Source organism: Hemicordylus capensis, chromosome 2 (genome assembly GCF_027244095.1).
Source record: "Hemicordylus capensis ecotype Gifberg chromosome 2, rHemCap1.1.pri, whole genome shotgun sequence".
Classification (NCBI taxonomy): domain Eukaryota; kingdom Metazoa; phylum Chordata; class Lepidosauria; order Squamata; family Cordylidae; genus Hemicordylus; species Hemicordylus capensis.
Window position 1 is genome coordinate 24,715,987 of NC_069658.1, and position 16,264 is coordinate 24,732,250.

Sequence of the window (16,264 nt, forward strand, 5' to 3'; positions counted from 1 at the left end):
ACAAAAACAACACCACATGCAATATATATGTGGCAGATTGTTCTCCCCCATTAAAACATGAAACAGCCTTCTTACATATTTTTGATTCTGCTAGACTTGCAGGGCTGCTCAGCTTCGGCCCTCCTGCAGATATTGGCCTACGACTCCCATCATCCCTGACGGTTGGCCGCTGTAGCTGGGGAGGCTGGGAGTTGGAGTCTAAAAACAGCTGGAGAGCTAAAGTTGTGCAGCCCTGTGCTAGAGGAAAGCTGCCTTGTAGTCTTTGCTTTACTGGCTCTTGAAACGTAGAGGATACTTGTGTCTCCACGTTGAGGTGCTCGTCAGGTTTACACTGTAGGAGTGACTTTGTAAAGAAAAGAAGGCATGGGCCTCTGCAACCAGCCAGTGCTACAGCTGTCTCTCTCCAAATGTACCCCCCCCACCCCCAATCTGATGCCTCCTAACTACCTTGGATTCCCCAGAGACTGTGTGATTGTCCTCTATTTCAGAGAATCTGTATTCTTCTGACATAGTTATGTTATACCTATTTGTATGCAACTAATTCTTATAAACTTCCAGTTCATTAGCCAAGCACATTCTGGGAGGAGAACTGGTCTTAGGAACATAAGAAGCTGCCTTATACTGAGTCAGATCCATTGGTCCAAATAGGTCAGTATTGCCTAAGACTAGCAGTGGCTTCTCCAAGGTTGTGGACAGGAGTCCCTCTCCCTCTCCCTCTCCCCCTCCCCCTCCCCCCATTTTGGAAATGCTGTGAACCTTCTGCTTTTCCCAGAGCAGCTCCATCCTCTTAAGAGGAATAGCTTACAGTGCTCACACATGTAGTCTCTGATTCAAATGCAAACCAGGGAGGGTCCTGCTTAGCAAAGGGGACAATTCATACTCAGCTCAAGCATGAGCTGTCTCCTTTGCTAAGCAGCATCCACCCTGGTTCTCATTTGAAGGGGAGACTACTTTATTTATTTATTTATTTATTTATTTATTTATTTATTTATTTATTTATTTTAGATAATATTTCTATACCACCCAAAACATGCATCTCTGGGCAGTTTACAATTAAAATAATTTAAAACTTCAAATCAATTAAAATAATTTAAAACATTTAAAACCCAGTATTAAAATTTTAAAACTATAAATCTGATTAAAAGCCTGGATGAATAAATGTGTCTTCAGTGCCTTTTAAAAGTTGCCAGAGATGGGGAGGCTCTCATTTCAACAGGGAGCGCATACCAAAGTCCAGGGGCAGCAACAGAGAAGACCCATTCCTGAGTAGCCGCCAAAAGAGTTGGCAGCAACTGCAGACAAACCTCTCCAGATGATCTTAACAGGTGGTGGGGCTCATGGCGAAGAAGGCGTTCTCTTAAATACCCAGGGCCTAAGCTGTCTAGGGCTTTATAATTTTTATATATGTGTGAGCATTGTAAGCTATTCCCATTAGGGCAGGGTTTCTTAACCTTGGGTCCCCAGATGATGTCGGACTACAACTTCCATCATCCCCAGCCATAGGCCTTTGTGGCTGGGGATTATGAGAGTTGTAGTCCAACACCATCTGGGGTAGGGATGTGCACAAACTGGATTGGCGCCTCAGTTGGGAAGTACTGATCTGACTCGGGCACCTGTCGCCGAACCAGTTCAGCAGGGCGGGCAGCAGTTCCCTTAAAAAGCAGGTCCTTACCTGCTCCCCACCACTTTTCTGGGGGCAGCACATGTGGCGGCCATGTGCATGCTGTCACAGCACCCAGGCTGAAGAGAACAGCGCCGCAGCAGTGCATGGCTTTTGATAGAGCAAGCTCCATGCCCAGAAAAGTGATGGGGTGGCAGCGGAGCAGGTAAGGCCCTGCTTACCTGCCTTTTAAGGGAACCGCCTGTGCACCTCCCTAATCCAGGGACCCAAGGTTAAGAAACCCTGCTTTAGTGGATGGGGCCGCTCAGGGATGAGCACTTGCATGCTTGCATTTAGAAGGTTCCAAGTTCCCTCCCTGGTATCTCCGAGATGGGGCTGAAAGAAACTGCTGCCTGTAACCTTAGAGAAGCTGCTGCCAGTCTGTGTGGACAATACTGAGCTAGATGGACCAAGGGTCTGACTCGGTATAAGGCAATTTCCTGAGTTCCAGCATGCATAAAGACCAATCATTTTCAAAGTTGCACATCAGTTCTCCAGTTCTTGAATGTTTGATCTGCTTTATTTCAAGATATTTTTGATCTCTGATTATCCCTCATTCAGCAACTTAAGTTTTGTAGAGCTTTTAAAGCCAGATGTTTCCGTCTAGAGCATGGTGATAGCCCAAAGCGTATAGGTCCTGTGGTGTGAGTAAACAGTCTAGTACACAGCATAGTAATGCATGGGGTTTTTTATGCATTCTTGAGTGGCCAGTTATATCTGCTGTTCCTTGGTTAGCTGGATTTTGTGCACACAGTATAGGAGGCTGCAGGCAGAAAGCTTTCTCCATCTTAGGGTCACATTTGCTCTATTTTAGTTTCACTTCTGAGGTTAGCTTTTTTAATCTGCTGGACATTTGAGTTTAGCTGAAAAACTGATTAGTGTGATGGTTTGTCTCCCTTCTTCCCACCTCGCCTAGGATGGGAATATACCTTTGCTACTTGCAGTGCAGAACAGCCACGCTGAAATGTGCAAATATCTTCTGGAACATGGAGCAGACATCAACTACAGAGATAAAAATGGAAGGTATGGCTAAATTGATTTATCCCCCATGTTAGCCAGGGCTGGGGCTCTACCTCACTCTCGGAGAGGAGAGCTGGCCTTGTGGAAGCAAGCATGATCTGTCCCCTTAGCTAAGCAGGGTCTGCCCTGGTTGCATATGAATGGGAGACTAGAAGTGTGAGCACTGTAAGATATTCCCCTCAGAGGATGGAGCTGCTCTGGGAAGAGCAGAAGGTTTCAAGTTCCCTCCCTGGCTTCTCCAAGATAGGGCTGAGAGAAATTCCTGTGGGCAACTGGAGAAGCCACTGCCAGTCTGTGAAGATCAGGGATTCTCAACGTTGGGTCATCAGATGTTATTGGACTTCAGCTCCCATAATCCCCAACCAAAGGCCACTGGGGCTGGGGATTATGGGAGTTGAAGTCCAATAACATCTGGGGACCCAACATTGAGAATCCCTGACAATACTGAGCTAGATAGACCAGTGGTCTGACTCGGTATATGGCAGCTTCCTGTGTTCCTATGAAAAGAAAACTTCCTAATGGACCCAAGTCAGAGCTCAGGACCCTTGTGGGAATCTAATTTGCAAAGGTGCATTCCAATTGCGTGCTTTCAGATATTTTCAGAAGCTGGATTTGTCATGTTAATTAAATATGTGGATGAGAAGAGCTTGTTCCCCATACCGTGTACTGCATGCTATGATTAGATGTTACTGTTTTGCCTTCTGTCTGGCTTGGATATAATTAAACTCAAGTTAATCTTCTTGGTTATATTTATTAGCTTGAGAGCTACACTCAAAGCTATCCAGGAGATGACACACTGAGGGTTTTGTGTGTTCTCTCCATAACTTTCAGAGAAGCAGCTTTACAGCGTTTCATCTCCAAAGCAGAGCTTAATAGGCTTGTCAAAGCCATGCATTGTTACTTGCATGAGCACCCACTATATCTTGTCAGAAGCAGCATCAGTGCAGGGCATAATGCCACACTTAGGCCCCGGCCAAGAAGCTGGCGGAGAACAACAGAATAACCACATCCAGACAGGCTTCTGTCTGTGGATAGAAGCTACATGTGGTTGGAGTGAGACATCTCCCACTGGGCACTCCTGCCCCTCCTCAGGGCCTGCTGGATGCACGTGTGTGAATGTAGCATAGGAACATAGGAAGCTGCCATATACTGAGTCAGACCTTTTGGTCTATCTAGCTCAGTATTGTCTTCACAGACTGGCAGCGGCTTCTCCAAGGCTGCAGGCAGGAGTCTCTCTCAGCTCTATCTTGGAGAAGCCAAGGAGGGAACTTGGAACCTTCTGCTCTTCCCAGAGCGGCTCCATCCCCTAAGGGCGGACCCTGCTTAGCTAAGGGGACAAGTCATGCTTGCTACCACAAGACCAGCTCTCCTCTAGCATGAAAATGGCTGCCCCGAGGCTCTGTGAAGATGCAGTCTGTGTGTGTGTGTGTGTGTGTGTGTGTGTGTGTGTGTGTGTGTGTGTTTCAAGTAAAAATGTGTATATGTACTGTGGCTTGCACATTTCAGGTCTACCTGCATTTAAGCTTCATAGGAAGCTTAAGCTACTTAACTTCTATTTATGCTTCATAGGAAGTGGTTCTTTTCACTGGAAGTGGCCGCACAGCTCAGACCTATGTTCTTTGGGCTTTATCAGATGTTATGTTCATATATAGACATGCATGAATGTAGCATGCCTGGAAGTGGGACAAGTAGAGGAGAGCTGGTCTTGTGGCAGCAGGCCTGACTTGTCCCCTTAGCTAAGCAGGGTCCACCCTGGTGGCATATGAATGGGAGACTTGATGTGTGAGCACTGCAAGAGATTCCCCTCAGGAGATGGAGCTGCTCTGGGAAGAGCAAAAGGTTCCAAGTTCCCTCCCTGGCAGCATCTCCAAGATAGGGCTGAGAGAGACTCCTGCCTGCAACCTTGGAGAAGCCGCTGCCAGTCTGTGTAGACAGTACTGAGCTAGATGGACCAATGGTCTGGCTCGGTATATGGCAGCTTCCTATGTTCCTAAGTACGCCTGATAGGGAAGTTTGGAAAGGTACAATTGTGCTCCCCCACAACAGGGATGGACACCTGCCCACACAGAGAAGTGTGTCTGAACTGGACTAGTGAGAGGCAAGAGAATGGAAACCCCTCAGACAATAAAAGGATACTGCATATGTAGAGATACAAGTATGTCCTATGGAATACATCCACTTCTTTTTCCAATGGTGCACAAGGGAGTTGCAGTCAAACAGGGACCCCTATATTGTACAGTTTAGACATGTAACATGTGCTCTACCACTTGAGCTATAGTTTTCCCTGGGCTGGCCTAGGAGTGGTCATGCTCACTCCTTGTCATTCTTAACTCTTGGACTTCTAATAAGGCCTAGGGAGAGTCCTTATGACATGCATAAATTGCTCGACCTGGTCTTGAGCCATTGATTTGCTTGCTCTTGTGTCCCATCAGCTGTTGAAATGCTTCTCTTTTTTAAATGCTGCCAGTGATGCTAAAACTTGACTCCTCAAAATCATCATCTTTGTCAGTACCATGCTGACCATTTCTTCTCTGAGGGACAAGGCACTGCCGTCCTGTCACAGGGATGCCTGACTTGTTTGGCTTCCTGAATCCAGCAAACTGTTTTCTCGTCTGCAGTGGGTTGAACCTGGAGGCACTTGTCCTGTTTGAGAATAAATGAGCCTTGTTTGCTTTCTACAGACTGCCTTACTGCTCACTTGCCCGTTGTCTGTCTGCTTGTTCTCTAGAACTGCTCTGATGCTGGCATGCGAAGCTGGAAACCTCAGCATTGTGGAAGTCCTAATCAGGAAAGGAGCAGACATGAACTTGGCAGATGCACTCGGACACAATGCTCTTCATTACTCCAGACTCTCTGAGAATATAGGCATTCAGAGCTTCCTTCAGTCAAAAATTGTTCAAGATGCTGGTATGTCTGAGGCCACGCTTCTTAAAATATGGCCAGGTTCCCTAGGGATCGTCCAGGAAGGCCTGGAGCTCTTTTTGAGCTAGAAGGCTTCCTAGTATATTTATTTAGCTCGATAGACAGAATGTTGACTCATCCATCACCTGCCATTCTTAGCAGAGCTGTTTTGAGCCTTGAACTAGGCACATGGTGTAGTTTATTTGGGGCTATGCCACTTCAGTTATGCATAAGGTGGACTACTTGTTTAGAAGCACCCTCTAGTCAAAATACCCCTGCTTGTGCAAAACTTGCGTATGAGGAGAAAGCCAGTCCTGAAGCATGCACACTGTTGGGCTATTAGTTGTGACCATGGGTGGCTGCAGAAGCAGTGGTCCCAAGTGTTTGTGTTGTATCCAAGTTCTGTTGACTTCTAAGAACATTTTCTTAAAAGCTTACTTCTAAGTAATCATTCGTTCATTCGATTTCTATACCGCCCTTCCAAAAATGGCTCAGAGAAATACAGAGAGAAATAATAAACAAATAATATGGATCCCTGTCCCCAAAGGGCTCACAATCTAAAAAGAAACATAAGACAGACACCAGCAACGTCCACTGGAGGTACTGTGCTGGGGGTGGATAGTGCCAGTTACTCTCCCCCTGCTAAATAAAGAGAATCACCACATTAAAAGTTGCCTCTTTGCCAAGTTAGCAGGGGTTTAGGATTAATGGGTTTAGATTAATGGGTTTAGGATTAGGATATAGAGTTTCTAAGTAGAGAGAAAATACCTTATGTCATGAATATAAAATGCAATCTTCTTTCTTCTGTAGATATCAAGTCCCCAACAAAGCCAAAGCAGGTAGGTGAAAGCACACATCTGGAAAGTAGTGCAGCTCCTTTAGAGGTCATGTACATCCTCCAAATTAGGGGATGGGATGGAGGACTGCACACTGCAGAAGACAGTGTGCTTATATGAGCAGACAATTGTGAACTGTCCATTTGTTATGACAAGTGCCTATGCTTCCGTTCTGTTGGATTTCAACAATCACAGAAATTTGTGAGAGATCTAGTCAACAAATGGGCAAACCAGAGGTAGAGAAGGAGGCAGGGTGGGTGATTGAGAAGATTTGACGTTTGTGGGCTGTCTGCTTCCATATTTTGTGCACACACAAACATGTTTGGGTGGGGGAATTGGCTCAGGAATATGAATAACACTGGAACAGGAGTGGTGGGGGTGGGGGAAATAGGTCTTTCTGGCAATACAGAAAGTTTGGTAATAGGAAAACTAACAAGCGGCTGAGGCTATGAATAGCGGTGCATTTGAGATAGGAAAGTGTGCGCTTTATGACTGCAGCTAATGTACTGAAGCATGTATTGCAAATGGGAGCAGGATAAGCTCATAGCTAAGCATGTGTAATACCCTCTGCACAGCAACACCTTGAAGGAGGTGAGGCATGAATGGTTTTGAAGTTTCTCTTGCACCTCATCTTTTTTTTTGGTAAAGAAAAGCTTTTTAACGCAGACCTTACTAACCAAACTAACAGACCTCCCTTTTCTGGCCTGTGAAACTTCCAGCATGAACAAGTATCTAGATTAAGTTCTGAAAGAAGTGGAACTCCAAAAAAACGCAAAGCCCCGCCTCCTCCTCCAGTCAGTCCTATCCAGGTAAAGAACAAATCCAGCTTGGAACATGTTGCTGTTTGTAAATATAGATGGGGGGAGGGATGTTCCTTTGGTAACAGACCGGATGGAATTTGCTTTGTGTCCTCTTTATACACTCACTCTAGGGGAAGAAAGCTCGTGTTGTGGTAGCAAGCATGAATTGTCCCCTTTGCTAAGCAGGGTCTGCCATAGTTTGCATTTGAATAGGTGACTGTATGTGTGAGCATTGTACAATATTCCCCTCTTAGGGGATGGGGCACTCTGGAAAGAGCACTTGCATGCAGAAGGTTCCAAGTTCCCTCCCTGGCATCTCCAAGATAGGGCTGAGAGAGAGTCCTGCCTGCAACCTTGGAGAAGCCGCTGCCAGTCTGTGTAGACAATACTGAGCTAGATGGACCAATGATCTGACTCTGTATAAGGCAATTTCCTATGTTTCAGTATGCATAAAGACCAACCATTTTCAAAGTTCCATATCAGTTCTCCAGTTTACTCTCCAGAGTAATCTGCTCTGTCTGTGTGTGTGTGTGTGTGTGTGTGTGTGCGTGCGCGCACATACAAACACACACTCTCATCTCATGTATCATGGATGAATTCTTATAAGTATCAAAATAGGGTGGCCTGTTGAAAAGCTGTATTCTGCTTTGCAGGAGGGCAGATGGGGAATATGACCGGATCCTAAGTTTAGAAACATAAGGGTTATAATGGTCCTGCTTTCATCTGACACCGACAGTCTTGTCTTTCTATAAGCAGCTTCAGGTTCCCATACACATACAGACAGCTTTATACATGGGAGCTCACAGCATCTTAACAAGCACTCTAATATTAAACTGAGATGTTACTTGGGTGGCTGCTCAACTGCATGTCTGCTACCGGCTAAAGAAACAGCTATATAGACCTGCTTGTTTTTGAACTCAGAACTATGGCTTCCACTAATAAGAAGCAGTTTGTATCCCTAAAGTGCATTCATCTTTTTCAGCTCAGTAATTTGTCCTCTCCTCATTCAACAACTTCAACTCCAGCGTCTGGGGAAAGCCAGCCATTCCTTGCTGAACAAGGATCCAAGGTATATGCATTTTTCAGTCTCTCTTCTGATTAAATGTAAACTCTGCCTATTTTGTGAAGGATTGCGTGGTCTGATGTCAAATGTTTCACCCTTTGTAGAAGCAATTTCATGATACAGCCTGGAGTCCTCTGGAATCTGCCCCTAACCCCCGCAAAACCCCCACCAGGAAATCACAGTCTATAACATCTTTTGAAATGTTAACTTTGGGTAGTGTTGCTAAAATAAGGGCTGCAAACTTGTATCATTGTATTACTCATCTAAGCTTTGGTTAATTTATGCAGTGCAAGTTGATTCTAATCAACAAGAATTGGGTGTTCAAGGCACATTTGGTTTATTTTCTGAGGCTACCTTTGATTTCAGATTGGCATGTTACTGTAAAGAGGAATGGAAAGATGGTTTTTTGTTGTTGTTTTTTTAGATGAGCTTTCCTCCCAACGCTTGAGTGCTAGCTCTTTTAAGTTGTAAGTTATCCCTGTACTTCCTATCAGGTTTTGCTGATATGCAGATTTATTTCAATTTAATCAATGTATGTTTTTAAAAAATCTTTAACTGGATGACAAACCTGCTGAATTATTGGCTGTTTCTCAAAAGGCGCATTCCTAGTTTGCAAGTCATCATCTTCATGCTGCTTTATGGGAACCACAATGGATTTGTCTTTTCTTTTTTGAATAAATACTTGTGTGTTTGTGTTTCAGCAGGAAGAGATCAGTGCCATTCAGTGTGAAAGCAAGGATGGGATGAGCGATAGCACTCCAGGTAAGATGTCAGAAAAGGGGCTTAGTTTGGGGACTGATCCTTAGAACATTTTTTGTTTCCCATCTCTCTTCTTCTCCCCCCACGGTTGCCATTTGGCATCACGAGTTGTCCTTGTAGAATAGAATGATAGAATTGCTCATTTCCCAACAGCTTGACTCGCCTTATCCTGAAACTTTCAAGGAAGAAAATTCCACACCTTCTCAGGCATCTTAGCACTTTGGTAAAGTGCACTGAATTACGAAGCATTTCCTAGCATAGAACACCACAAGAGCTATATGAACAATATTGCAGATGAGTGTAGTGGCTACATTGTTTGACTAATGGGCCCCTGGTGGTGCAGTGGTAAAACTGCCGCCCTGTAACCAGAAGGTTACAAGTTCAATCCTGACCAGGGGCTCAAGGTTGACTCAGCCTTCCATCCTTCCGAGGTCGGTAAAATGAGTACCCAGAATGTTGGGGGGCAATATGCTAAATCATTGTAAACCGCTTAGAGAGCTTCCAGCTATAGAGCGGTATATAAATGTTATTGCTATTGCTAATGAAAGAGATTAATATTACTTAATTTAGAGGGTTCACACAGAGCTTGGCCTTCGCTTGGGAGAAGCATCAACTTCAGAAGGTCAGATTTGAGTCAGACTAGTCACCCAATAGTCTCAGGCAGTGAAGAAAATCTTACTGGCAAGCAAGCTTTTCTTCGGAACCCACCAAGAAATGATAAGAATCGTACTTAACTATCAAAGCTTTATTTCAGAACTCGCCACAATCCAGAGTAGGAAGAAGCAAAATGGGTATTCAGCTGGCTGAAGGTACCCAGGTTTCCAGCAAAATCTGAGGGCCCTGTACAATCTAAAAAATATATTTTATACCCTTTCTGTGATCATAGTTGTTTGCTCTCTTCTCGTTGGATCTCTCACCTGGTCATGAGCATTTTATATGGCCAACCCCAAAGGAATCTCCCTGATTTTGTTATGTTCCACTACGTCAACCTGCGGGATTTTATTTTATTTTATTTTATTTATTTTATTTTATTGTTAAATTTATACCCCACCTTTCATTAAGAAAATCCCAAGGCAGCTCACAATAAAATTTAAAAACAAGATTATAAAAAAGATACATTAAAACATTGAGCTAAAAATATAAAAACAAATCTGATTTAAAAATTAATTAATTAAAACACAAGCATAAAAACAGTACAAAATACAAGCAGCAGCAGTGGAGACAATCATATAAATGCCTGGGTAAAAAGCCATGATTTGACATGCTTTCTAAAAACTGTGGTGGAGACTGAGGAGCGGAAACCCACCGGGAGAGCATTCCAGAGTCTGGGGGCAGCAACAGAGAAGGCCCTGTCCCGAGTGCATGACGACCTAGCCTCCCTCATAGTTGGCACCCGGAGCAGAGCCCCCTCAGATGACCTTGTCAAGTGGGCAGCAACCCTTGGGAGGATGTCTGCATTTTTTGTTTTTTCTGCATCCATGTTGAAATCCCACCAACATCTCAGCATCAGCCTATGTTACTTAACTACCTGTATACCTCACCATGAGATTTCCCAGCACAGACAGCTTCTGACTCACATATTTCTGTAAGGCCACTCTTAAGGGCAGGAGGCCTACTATCCATGCGGATGCAAAGTTTGGTCAAGTCAAAGCTGTCTTTATCAATACTTACAATGGAAAATGCGCAATTAAAATCTCCAACTCTAGGACCAGGATAAGCAGAGTTCAGATCCCTACTCAGCCTTTATTTTACTTGCCACCCTTCAGCATAAGCTCCCAGGGCATCATGTGGTGAAAAAATGATACAATAAAAACACAACCAGTAAAAGAATCAGAGTATTGCTGAAGCAGTATCTATGCTGCCAGACAGAAAATCCAGCAAACCATAACATAACTGTTTTATTGGCAACTAAACATTTTAGAAAGCCTGGGCAATTTTTTTTTAATGTCTTCGCCTGGCTTAAAGACATAAACCTTGGTGTTAGGCAAGCTTCAGCTGTGGTACCCCTATCTGGAACGCTGCCTGAAGAGAAGCTTAATATAATAATAATAATAATTTAAAAAAATATGACTGAAAGGGGATTTAAACTTGGATCTCCCCGGTCCTTATCCAACACTCTTAACTGCTACACCACATTGGCTCTCAAATTGTTTTCTTTCTTTAAACAAAAAACCATAAAACCTGTTCATATGCTGCCACTTAAGGCCACTAAAAAATTCAGCCATCCCAGGTCCTTGGGAAGGACTCGATGTCTGGATAAAACAAACCAGTCAATATCACCTGTCTGACTGTGTAAATAATAATAATAACTGGAACTGGAAACTGCTTATTGGAACTGGAAGCTGCTTATTAACTAATAAGCAGCTTCCAGTTGAACAGAAAGGAAATTGCCCGAACACCAGAGGCACAAAAGACCAGCTGCTGATTGCCAAAATGATTTTAGGAAATTGCAAGAGAAGAAAAACCAATCTAAGTGTTGCATGGATTGACTACAAGAAAGCCTTCGATTCATTGCCTCACACATGGATACTAAAATGTTTAGAAACAACTGGTGTCAGCAAAAACATTCAGATATTTATTTAAAAAGCAACGAGCATGTGGAATACACAGTTAACAATCAATGGCGAGACACTTGGACAGGTTAGCATTAGAAGAGGCATTTTCCAAGGGGACTCACTATCCCCTCTGTTGTTTGTAATCGCCATGACCCCACTTTCACAAATACTAAACAAAACAGGCCTCAGATACCAAACATCTAAAACATCCAGTCAAATCAACCATCTGCTGTACATGGACGATCTGAAGTTGTATGGAAAGTCCCAGTCAGAAATCGAATCACTGCTAAACACTGTCCGTATATTCAGTAGCGATATAGCAATGGAGTTTGGACTAGACAAGTGTGCTGCATTAATAATGAAAAGAGGAAAAATAACAAAAACAGAAGAAATAGAACTGCCCAGTGGAAGCAAGAGCAAGAACCTGGAAGAGAACGAACATTACAAATACCTGGGCATTCTCCAGGCTGATAACATCGCACACACTGAAGTTAAAAGAAAAATTGGAAGTGAATACATCAGGAGAGTTAGAAAAATCCTCAAGTCCAAACTCAATGGCAGGAACACCATACAAGCCATAAACACCTGGGCTATACCTGTAATCAGATACACTGCAGGAATAATAGACTGGACCCAGGCAGAGCTAGAGATGCTAGATCGTAAGACCAGGAAAATCATGACCATCAATCATGCTCTGCACCCCCACAGTGATGTAGATAGGCTATACCTCCCTCGCAGCTCAAGTGGAAGAGGAATGCTGCAAGTCCATCAAACTAGAGGAGGAGAAAAAAGGCCTTGAAGAATATATCAAGGACATTGAAGAAGATGCACTTAAAATGGTCAATAATGCGAAACTATTCAACACCAATGAAACAAAGCAGGCCTACAAGAAAGAACAAGTCAAGAACCGAGCAGAAAAATGGAGAAATAAGCCACTGCATGGTCAATATTTGCACAATATAAGTGGAAAATAAGACATCAGAAAGACCTGGCAATGGCTTAAGAATGGCAACTTGAAGAAAGAAACAGAGGGTTTAATACTGGCTGCACAAGAACAGGCACTAAGAACAAATGCAATAAGAGCAAAAGTCGAAAAATCCACAACAAACAGCAAGTGCCGCCTTTGTAAAGAAGCAGATGAAACCGTGGATCACCTGATCAGCTGTTGTAAAAAGATCGCACAGACTGACTACAAACAAAGGCATGACAAGGTAGCAGGGATGATACACTGGAACATCTGCAAAAAATACAAGCTACCTGTAGCCAAAAATTGTTGGGATCATAAAATTGAAAAAGTTGAAGAAAATGAAGATGTAAAAATATTATGGGACTTCCAACTACAAACAGACAAACATCTGCCACACAATACACCAGATATCACTGTAGTTGAGAAGAAAGAAAAACAAGTCAAAATAATCGACATAGCAATACCAGGGGATAGCAGAATAGAAGAAAAAGAAATAGAAAAAATCACCAAATACAAAGATCTACAAATTGAAATTGAAAGGCTGTGGCAGAAAAAGACCAAAATAATCCCAGTGGTAATTGGCACCCTGGGTTCAGTTCCAAAAGACCTTGAAGAGCACCTCAACACCATAGGGGCCACAGAAATCACCATCAGCCAATTACAAAAAGCAGCTTTACTGGGAACAGCCTATATTCTGCGACGATATCTATAACAATTGACAATAAAATTCTGGCATCTCAGGTCCTTGGGAAGGACTCGATGTCTGGATAAAACAAACCAGTCAATAACACCTGTCTGACTGTGTAAACAAGAAATAATAATAATTTGATTTCTATACCGCCCTTCCAAAAATGACTCAGGGCAGTTTACACAGAGAAATAACAAATAAATAAATAAGATGGATAGAACCCTGTCCCCAAAGGGCGCACAATCTAAAAAGAAACATGAGATACATACCATCAACAGTCATTGGAGGTACTGTGCTGGGGGTGGAGAGAGCCAGTTACTTTCCCCCTGCTAAATAAAGAGAATCACCACATTAAAAAGCGCCTCTCTGCCAAGTTAGTAAGGGCTAACTTGTAGATTTAGTAGTTAGCAGACTAGAGTGTTATTAGGATAAAGTAGGTTTATCCCATGCACACCACTGTGAGTTCCTGGAAAGAATGACAGGTTATCAATATGCATGTTTTTATATTTATCCTGCTCTTTCTCCAAAGAGCTCAGAGCGGTGTACGTGGTTGTGTTTATCCATGCAACAACCCTGTGAGCTAGGTCAGGCTGAGAGAGGAGAGCCTGGCTCAGAGTCATGCAGTGAGTTTCATGACTGAATGGGGATTTGAACTTGGATCTTGTCCAACATTCTTAACTGCTGCACCACATCGGACCTCTGAAAAGTATAAGCATGCATATGTATTCAGTACTTGGTTTGGGCCCCTTTTGCAGCAATTACAGCCTCAATGCGGCGTGGCATGGATGCTATCAGCCTGTGGCACTGCTGAGGTGTTATGGAAGACCAGGATGCTTCATTAGCGGCCTTCAGCTATTCTGCATTGTTTGGTCTCATGTCTCTCATCCTTCTCTTGGCAATGCCCTATAGATTCTCTATGGGGTCAGGTCAGGCGAGTTTGCTGGCCAGTCAAGCACAGTACACTGTATACTTTTCAGAGGTCCGATATTGTTCTATTCTACAATCCTTGTCTTCTTGGTTCCATGTAATATTCTAATTTTCTGGGATTGTGGATTTGGGGTTTTCATGAGCTGTACGCCATGATCATCACAATTATAACAAATTAAGGCTTGACTTATCTCACTTTGCATGTAATGCGTCTGTCTCATATATTAGTTTCACCTTTTAATTTGCATTACTGAAATTAATGGACTTTTGCACGATATTCTAATTTTCCGAGTTTCACCTGTAGAACAGGCTTTCCATTAAAATAGAACAGGCTTTCCATTCCAATGCCCCAAATACATAGTTTTCACCATAGACTTGCCAAGGCCTTGAGAGCAACATGATTGTGTACCTGTAGAGAATAGGCTTGTGCCCAAAACGTTTCAGAGGCCATTATGGAGGCCTCCAAAACGTTTTGGCTCCGGGGGCTGTTTTGGTGCTTTGGCACCGGCGGGGGTAGTCCTTTAAGGGCAGGGGAGGGTGCATTTACCCCTCCCGCCGCATATCCCCCACCGGCGCGCCGTCACTTTTAAGCCTCTCGGGGCAGCAGCATTCCTCCCTGCTGCCCCGTTTTTGTCATCAGCCGGAAGTGGCTGGAAGAAGCAAGCGCGCGTGCGCCCGTTGTGGGCGTGCACGTGCCCGTCTGCCATGCGGGTGCACGTGCATGGCGGGCGCACGCGCGGTTACTTCTTCCGGCCGATGACAAAAACAGGGCGGCAGGGAAGAACGCTGCCTCCCCGAGGGGCTTAAAAGTGATGGAGCGCTGGCGGGGGATATGCGGCGGGAGGGCTAAGTGCACCCTCCCCCGCCCTTAAAGGACTATCCCCGCTGGTGTCGAAGAAACTTGGTGCACATCCCTAGTAGAGAATCTTGGCCAATGGTAGCTTTCAGTGTTTACATTCAGGTTATCTGCCAAGCGAGTTGTTTCTTCTCTCTCTCTTCTTCTTTTTTTTTTTTTTAAATTTCCACTTCATATAGCTAAATGCAGTACCATCAGAAGAAGAGACCTGTTAGTCCTAATGAAAAACTCAACATTACTGCATGCAAGTGTATCAAGACTAGTCCAGTAAAGGCATAGCCTTTATTTTTTAGACTTTGTTTATAGATTTGCTGCACAGAATGCAGTGACTGACTTGAAATCTGGAATAATAAGTGATGTTGTTCCTTTCCCTTCCATTTTATTTTTAAGGTGCTGATAGCTTGTTGGACACAAGTTCAGAAACTGACCAGCAAGATCTTCTTTTACTGTTGCAAGCAAAAATTGCTTCTCTGACTTTGCATAATAAGAAATTGCAAGAAAAATTGCAGGTATGTATTGGGACAGGCCTCTACACACAAAAATGGTGCTATCGTTTAAAACATTTTGCACATCCAAGTGGAGAAATATTGAATTTTATCCTGAACTGTTTTTTTCATACAATTAACTTAAGGACTTCATTACCACAAGACGTGGAGATGACCATCATCATAGATTGTTAAATTCATTAAGGATATTTCAATGAATAGTTATAACCATCACCATGATATAATTAGTTGCTGTTAACACAGGGTTTGAACCATAGAGATGAGCGGGTAGAACAGCTCTCTGAATCTGTATCATGGCCGCCTCACCCAAATGCCATTTGTCAGTTTGGTATTGAAAGGCAGCACTCTGTGTGTCACTCTGAACATGATAGTTAGGAACACGGGAAGCTGCCTTCTACCAAGTCAGACCATTGCTCCATCGTATTATCTACACTGTATTGTCTCAGTATTGTCTACACTGACTGGCAGTGGCACTCTAAGGTTTCACGCAGGAGTCTCTCTCAGCCCTACCTGGAGATGCCAGGGACTGGAACTTGGGCCTTCTGCATGCAATGCAGATGCTATGCCCCCCATTAAAACTTACCTCCATGCAGTATGCCCCTAATTATCCGATGCACACTGCCTCCATCATGCCCTCCTTGTGAGCTTCCCCCAAAGGCATTCACCTCATTGCTGTTAGGAATGGTTGAGTCTTATGTTCCAGGGTTCTGGTAAAGTTGCTTAATA

The 16,264-nt window shown here is 43.7% G+C and overlaps 1 protein-coding gene across 6 annotated transcripts in view; it reads left to right on the top strand.

Annotated features, from left to right (window-relative positions):
- The window catches only part of RAI14 (retinoic acid induced 14), a 136,957-nt gene that overhangs the window by 109,774 nt on the left and 10,919 nt on the right, over positions 1 to 16,264 (top strand). For 2 of the 6 annotated variants that reach the window (XM_053295050.1, XM_053295051.1), the window contains exons 8-14: positions 2,577 to 2,683; positions 5,409 to 5,587; positions 6,392 to 6,420; positions 7,137 to 7,226; positions 8,200 to 8,286; positions 8,982 to 9,042; positions 15,423 to 15,541. In XM_053295050.1, the coding sequence (XP_053151025.1) occupies positions 2,577 to 2,683; positions 5,409 to 5,587; positions 6,392 to 6,420; positions 7,137 to 7,226; positions 8,200 to 8,286; positions 8,982 to 9,042; positions 15,423 to 15,541 (672 nt within the window). The remainder of the gene's footprint in view (positions 1 to 2,576; positions 2,684 to 5,408; positions 5,588 to 6,391; positions 6,421 to 7,136; positions 7,227 to 8,199; positions 8,287 to 8,981; positions 9,043 to 15,422; positions 15,542 to 16,264) is intronic. The other 4 variants (XM_053295052.1, XM_053295055.1, XM_053295054.1 and 1 more) reach the window with 4 other exon arrangements.